Source organism: Eimeria acervulina, genomic scaffold, assembly GCF_000499425.1.
Source record: "Eimeria acervulina Houghton genomic scaffold, Eah_scaff12, whole genome shotgun sequence".
Classification (NCBI taxonomy): Eukaryota; Apicomplexa; class Conoidasida; order Eucoccidiorida; family Eimeriidae; genus Eimeria; species Eimeria acervulina.
In genome coordinates, this window is record NW_013550337.1 from 115,805 (window position 1) to 123,232 (window position 7,428).

Consider the following 7,428-nt stretch of genomic DNA (forward strand, 5'->3'; position numbering starts at 1 on the left):
AGGTGCAGCTACTCGCATGCCTCTAAAGCAAATAGTAAACTATTTTCCAGGTATGTTTCCCCCGAGCACAGTTGGGGCTGAAGTTAGTTCTGCTCGCCTCCTTTGTTGCTGCTGCGACGCACAGCAGCTTAAAAAAATAGAGTTGCAGCAGCGCTCGCACCGATTGTGCAGCTGCAGTTACACTGGAGGGGCCAAAGGGGCTTTCTGAGGCCCCCAACCCCCATACAAGAGGGCCCCCCTCCGGTGTAAGTACACCCCAATGTAAGCCTGTACATCCATCTACAGCCCCTGTATGCAAACTGTGGCTGCACATGAGGCATTTGATGTCTCTGCATGCATGCAGCAGAGTGCATGCAAAGACTTGGAGAGAGCCTCAACGCCCCTCCAGGTTATGTACACAACAACAAGCCCTCCTCCGATCTGCTGCACTGACGCGGATCCCCCAGGAGAGGAAAGGGGCCTAAAAAGGGTATACATATGTACATACATATATATATATATATTAAACCCTAAAGCAACCCTCAGACAAAATAAAAAAGAAAAAACAGCAAAGCTAAAGCCTGCCTGCAGCAGCACAGCCCGAAGAAACCAGCAGAGCAATTTGAACCACCCCTCCCAATGTTATTCTTGCTGCAACAGCTGCTGCAGCTGCTGCTGCTGCTGCTGTTGCAGCTGCTGCTGATCTGCCTCATCGGCTAGACTTCGTTCTTCTTCCTCAAGCCCTTCATAATCAATCAACATTTCAGGGTTTGGGTTCCACGAAGGAATTGTCGTAAGAAAGAACATCGCAACCCCCTGATACAGCGCACGCTGCCAGTAGGGAGGCACATTAAGGGGGGCCCCCTCTGTTGACTGGGGCCCCTCTCTTTCACGCCGTACCCTCCCTTCTCCAGATAAACCCGGTGAAGGGCGGTGGGCTCCCTCGGGGGGCCCCTCGAAACCACTACGAGAGCTTAGGGGGCCCTCTGGGGCCCCTGGAGATGAAGCATTAACCGAGGGGGCCCCCCCATCTATACGGTTCCGCATGCGGACCTCCTGCAGACCCTCAGATGACCTGTCTGCGGCGCTTGCCCACGCCCCGCTGCTGTTGCTGCTGCTGCTGCTGCTGCTGCTGTTGCTGCCGCTGCTGCTGTCGCCGTTGCTGCTGCTGGCCGCTGTCTCTCCCGTGTGGGGCGTTGTGGTGTCTTCAGTAGCGGTGTAAGTCCCTCCTCCTGCGTGAGCAGCAGCAAAAGAAATAATGTATAAGATTGCTGCAGCCCCTCGACTGCTGCTGCAGCACTAAACGAATGCATGCATGCACAAATATCTGTATGCCTTCCGCTGTAATAAAACATAAACAAAAATATACCTACCGTCAAACGGACGCCCCACAGACGCATGCAGCCGCTGCTGCTGCAGCCTCAGCCGCTGCAGAGGCCGCCGCTCCCTCCTTCTTCTTAGCTGCGCCAGGGTCTGTAGTAGCAGCAGCAAACACAGCAGCAGCACCGCATCTCGCCGATCAAGTGGTGAGCGAAGCAAACAACGGCCCCTTCGCCCTATGGCCTTGACAGGGTGGCTAGCTGCAGCTAGCTGCAGCTAGCGGTTGTGTGGAACGCACATCACTCCAACAGCGGAAGGAGCAACTCATCCTGGGCGTGGCTAGCTGGCTATCTGCGTGTGGCTAGCTAGCTATCCAATGAGCGTCGCTAGCTAGACAGAGCGTAGCTAGCTACCTAATGAGCCTAGCTAGCTATACTCTGACCCTTACTAGCAATCCACTGAGCCTAGCTAGCTAGCTAGCTGATGCGGGTTTGTGTGCGTGGTTAGCTTACAGCTTCAAAGGGCTGCCGATGGCTGGTGCTGCTGATAAGCTCCATTAAGGGGTTGAAAGCCCCGTTTGCATGCAGCAGCGCGACAAACAGACAGGAGACATAAACCCATTTGTTTGCATCAAAGAGAAACAGCAGCACCAGCAGCTTCAGATACATCACCATGAAACGCAATCGCCAAGGCGCACCCTGCTGCTGCTGCTGCTGCTGCTGCTGCTGGTCCTGTCGTGGCTCCTGCTGCTGCTGCGCACCACCGCCTGCTGCTGCTGCTCCTCCTGTGGGTGTTGAAGGGGCTGAAGCCGATTCACCCGACGCTGCAGCAGCAGCAGCAGATGTGGCAGCCTGCGACTCTCCGGCAGCAGCAGCTGAACCCTGCTGCTGCTGCTGTGTTTGCAGCGCGGGGAGGCGTCCTGCTGCGAAGTGCTGCAGCAAAGAAACGGCACCAGCAACAGCAGCAACGCAAACATAAGCTTGCACAGATATTCAGGTGTGGGGTGTACGTACAGCTCATACGCGTGCGGTGTATCTGCAGCAACACTTACTTCGCTTCCACCCATGCTGCTGCTGCTGCTGCTTGCTGCTGCGTTTGCTGCCGCCAATCTCAAAGCCGCAAGGGGCCCCTCAATTGTCGGCCCTGCTCCAGGCAGCGGCCAAACACCATCCCCACTGCTGCTGCTGCTGCTTTTGTTTGCTGCTGCTTCCTCGTGAACAGCCTGCAGCAGCTGCAGCTGCAGCAGACGCGCAAATGAATGCCACAGCCGCAGCTGCCCTTCATACATATCCGCCATCCTCAACGCATGCGCTTGTCGCTGCATCCATACTGAACCTTCAGAAAGCCCTTGGGGGGCCCCTAGAGGGGACCCCTGGGGGGCCCCCTGGGGGGCCCCTAGAAGAGCTGTTGCGGAGGGATGTGTGGCTTGGGGCCCTTCGCTGGCGGAGGGGCCTCTTAACAAAGGTGAATACTCAGGCAAGGAAGCACGAAAGGCAGTACTCGCCTCAGCTGCTGCTGCTGCTGCTGCTGCTGCTGGTTCAGGTGCTGCAGCAGCACCTGCGATTGGCTCTGTCGCAGCAGCTGGCGCTGCACTTGAATCTGCCTCAGCCCTTGGCGTTACAGTGAACGCCGCCTCAGCAGCTCGTTGTGCTGCTGGTGTTGCTGCTGCAGCAGCTGCTGCAGTTGCTGCAGTTGCTGCTGCAGCAGCTGCTGCAGAGTTCTCCGCATCCCCGGTGAAGAAGGGCCCTGGGGGCCTTTCTGTTGGCCTCTGACAGACAGTAAGCTGCTGCTCTGTTGCTACAAGTTGGTGAAGAGCAGATAGCTGCTGCATGCGCTGCAGCAGCTGCTGCCGCAGCCCTGAGGCCGCCGCTGCTGCTGCTGCCTCAGGGCGAGGCGGATCAGCAGCAGCAGCAGCAGCAGCAGGAGACTCTCTCTGCGGCCTAACGAGAGGATCCCCTATAGCTTCAGATGCTGCAGCAAAACCAGGGTAGAGCTCTAAAGGAGGAAACAGCAGCGGCAACGGTATATACTGCGGCTCTGCAGAGAAGGGGGGGGGTTGGGGAGGTTGCATCTCTGCAGGCAATCCCAGCAGCAGCAGCAAGACAGGCCTGCTTAGCAGCAGCAGCAGCAGTAGCAGCGGCAGCAATAGCAACACAACTGAGGCCTTGTCCGACTTCTGCTGCGCTGCTCTCTGCTGCAGTAGCAGGTGCAGCGCCAGCAGCAGCTGCAGCAGGCAAGAGAGAGCAGCAAGAAACCCTTCTCTCTTGGGTTGAGGGAATGTGTTGAAAATGAGTTATTGAAGTTGTCTCCGCACCCTCGCAGCAACCTTCAAGTGTATGTACAGCTGCAGCAAGCGTACTGCTGAGGCTCGGCTACTGCAGCAGCAGCAGCAGCAGCAGCAGCGGCAGCAGTGCAGCAGAGGGATGAAGGCCTGTGGGTTCTCTTCTGTGGCTTTACAGAGAGTTCCTCAATATAAAATGTAGAAAGAAAAATGAAGAAACAGTAAATATAAGATATAACGCAGTGTATGTGCAGCAGCAGCAGCAGCAGCAACAGCAGCAGCAGCAGCAGCTGCTGCTGCTGCTACTGCTGCTCCTGCAACGGGGTGTTACTAGAGTCTGTCTCTCCCTCTCTACGCCTTTCGGGTGTCCGTGCATTGTATTTTATTTTTATAATTAAAAAATGTTTATTTGTTTCTTCTCTATTTTCTTTCTTCTTTTATTGTATTTGTTTAAGCTGCTGGCTGCGGTGTATCTGGGGCTGTCTGATCTATCTAGCTGTCCTTTTTGCTTTTGAAGAAAACAATTAAATAAATCTTCTTTTGTTTATTTTACCTTTCTTTCTCTTCTATGTCTCCTTAACCCTCCGGGGCCTCCTATCCCCAGCATCAGCTGCAACCTACTCCCCCTCTATAATAATATAATAATGCTGCAGCAGCTGCTGCTGAAGAGAAACAAAGAAACAAATAACTATTCGTTGAGACAGCTTTAACCAATACACCTTACTGAGAGACACTTTTGACTCCAGCTACACCCTGCAGTACTCTTTTAGCCAAGCCTTAGATAGCTCTACCTAGCGGAGGAGACAGCTGGCTAGCTAGCTAGCTAAACGGGTATAACGAGCTAGCTGTCAGGGTAGATAGGTAGCTAGCTAGCTAGCTAACTAGCTTGCTAAGTTAGTAGCTAACGAGATCAAGAGCGCACGAGCTCACTAGGGGGACAGCTGACCAACGGGGGGCAGGGCTAGGTAGCTGAAGATATAGCTAGTTAGCTGATGATATAGCTAGCCAGCTATCTGAGGGAATGGCCAGCTAGCTGCAATTACTAGGCCGTGCCACCCTCTCTATTTAGGGAGCTGTGTCCTGCTAGAGGCGGCTAGCTAGTTTTGGCTAGTTCGCTCTGGCTAGCTAGCTGGGCCTAGCTAGCTGTGACTAGCTAGTTGTGGCTAGCTAGGTGTGACTAGCTAGCTGTAGCTAGCTTGCTGTGGCTAGCTAGCTGCGACTAGCTAGCTGTGGCTGCTCTTCAAAGGACAGGGCGGGGGTCTCGTGCTGAGTAGCACAGGATGTGTCTCTCCAACTGTCTCCTACTAAATAGACCTCAGCTCCTAACGACGAGTCCGTAGCTAGCTAGCTAGTTAGCTAGCTAGCTAGCTAATTAGTTGCCTAGTGAGCCAGCTATCCAGCTAGCCAACTGACTGCATGCATGCACTCTTAGGTGGTGTCTCTAAATAAAGCGGCTCTCAGGGAGACGGCTGGGGGCCCTCGCGCTGTCTCCTCAACGAGAAGATCGCTGCAAAAATATTATGAAAGGATATTCTTTTTCTTACTCCAGTATCTATATATATATATATATATCTATATATATATATATATATATACAGCAAACTTCTTCTATCTAATTGTTTGAACAGGATAACGCAGCATTTTCCTTCTTAACTGACTAAACAATAATAATAATAATAATAATAATAATAATAATAATAATAATAATAATAATAATAATAATATTAATAATAATAATAATAATAATAATAATAATAATATTAATAATAATAATAATAACCCCTCGCTAATAAAGCAAAAATATTTATTGCCAGTATTATTATTTTTATTTTTATTTTTGTTGTTATCCCTGTTGCTATTATTATCATTATCGAAGTCTTTATTATTAATATTATTATATTCTATTATTATTATTTATTATTATTAGGGAAGCAAAGACTACATGTATAAGGTTAGCTTATTTATAATATACAGGGGGCTTCTACCCCTTTTCTTAGTCTCAGCTGAAGCACGCGCAGAAAGGGCCCCCTAAACCCTAAACCCTAAACCCTAAGCCCTATAAACCCTAAGCCCTCAGCCCTAAACACTCTCTAACGGGCCCCCTTCTACCGCTTAAGGAGGGCTAGGCCCTCTTCTTCTTTGAGAAGCTGTCTATAAAATAACTAATTAAATTGTTTACTTGAACTTGTCTGTAAATACACTGTATAACGCCGGCTTACAATATATTATAAACTCTCTCATAAGACTTTCTTATTAAGTTCCTCTATAAGACTCTTATTAACTTCTATTAAAAGACTTTCTTATTAAACTCTTATTCAAAGGCCTTCAGGAGTCTCCCCCGAAGGCAAGCCAATCATTTGCAGACCCTCATAGAAAGAGGCAAGGACCCTCGAAGGGGCCCCCAAAGGTGTTCGGGGGCCCCCTACCCCCTTAGTTACTCGGGGGCCCCCTATAGGCCCCCCTATAGGCCCCTGAATGCTGTGGGGTTTTGGGGGAAGGGTCGGCTGCCCTCCTGCTGCTAAGGGCCCCTCTAGCTGCTTTGCTGCTAATAGGGGCCCCCTTAGCTGGTCTCCAAATGCTGGGGGCCCCCCTAGCTGCCCTTTAGCTGCTACCGGCCCCCATAATATGCTTGAGGGCCACTAATAGGGTCCCCCCTTAGTTTCTCGGGGGCCCTCGGGGGCCCCCCAGTACCCCCCCTAACTGCTCGGGGGCCCCCTATAGCGGGCACCCCTAGGCGCTCGGGGCCCCCCATAGACACCCCCTTAACTGCTCGGGGGCCCCGCCATAGAAGACCACCTAATTGCTCGGGGGTCCCCTATAGGGAACCCCTTAGTTATTCGGGGGCCCCGTATATGGGCCCCCTTAGTTGCTGTGGGGCCCCCTATAGGGCCCCCCGAAATGCTCATAGGCCCCCTTTAGGGACCCTCCTAGTTGCTGTGGGGCCCCCTATACGGCCCCCTTAGTTGCTCGGAAGCCCCCTATAGGGGCCCCCCTAGTTGCTGTAAGGCCCCTAATAGGGGGCCCCTTAGTTGCTGTGGGGCCCCTAATAGGGGGCCCCTTAGTTGCTCGGAGGCCCTCTCTCTACAAGAACCTCCCGGGTTGCTCGTAGGCCCCCTTTAGGGGCCCCTCTTATTGCTCCGGCCCCCCTATAGGGCCCCCCTAGTTGCTGTGGGGCCCCCCCATATAAAGGCCCTCTTTGTTGCTCGAGGGCCCCGTAGAGGGGGCCCCTTAGTTGCTGTGGGCCCCCCTATAGGGGCCCCCCTAGTTGCTGTGGGGCCCCTATAGTGGTGTTGATAAGGGGAGTGTGTACTGCTTATTTTTAAGAATTGTTTGTCTCGCTGAGGTGTACGAAGAGCTTCTCTATGACTGGAGGAAGTAAAAGAAAGCAAACAGAGAGCGAAGATAAATGCTGTAGAGGGAGACACAGACCATCAAATGCATATAAAATATGAGGCTTCATAGAAGAAAGTGCTGAAGAATCAGAGGGTAGGGGGCCCCCCTCGGGGCCCCCGGGGCCCCTCTCCCCTGAGGGTATATGGGGGATCTGCAGCATTCATAGAAAAGATAACACAAACATTCATTACTTATATATGTGCTCACCCTAAACCCTAAACCCTAAACCGATCTAGGCAGGTTCATTTAAACCGCCTTCAGTCACAAAGGAGACAAAAGAGAGAGAGAGGAGACAGAGAAGATGAGGGAGACAGAGGAGACAGAAGAGATGAAAGAGACAAAAGAAACGTGAGAGAGAACAACAAGAGACAAAGGAGACAGAAGAGACAAAGGAGACACAGGAGACAAAGGAGACACAAGAGACAAAGGAGACAGAAGAGACAAAGGAGACAGCC

At 52.1% G+C, this 7,428-nt stretch overlaps 1 protein-coding gene across 1 annotated transcript; it reads right to left on the reverse strand.

The window, feature by feature from the left end:
• Positions 1–621: 621 nt before the first annotated feature.
• Positions 622–3,370, reverse strand: EAH_00003510 (hypothetical protein, conserved; the record flags this gene model as incomplete). Its single annotated transcript, XM_013397489.1, has 4 exons — positions 622–1,211; positions 1,353–1,452; positions 1,812–2,231; positions 2,351–3,370. The coding sequence occupies 4 exons, from the start codon at positions 3,368–3,370 to the stop codon at positions 622–624; spliced, it is 2,130 nt and encodes a 709-aa protein (XP_013252943.1).
• Between the last annotated feature and the right edge of the window lie 4,058 nt (positions 3,371–7,428).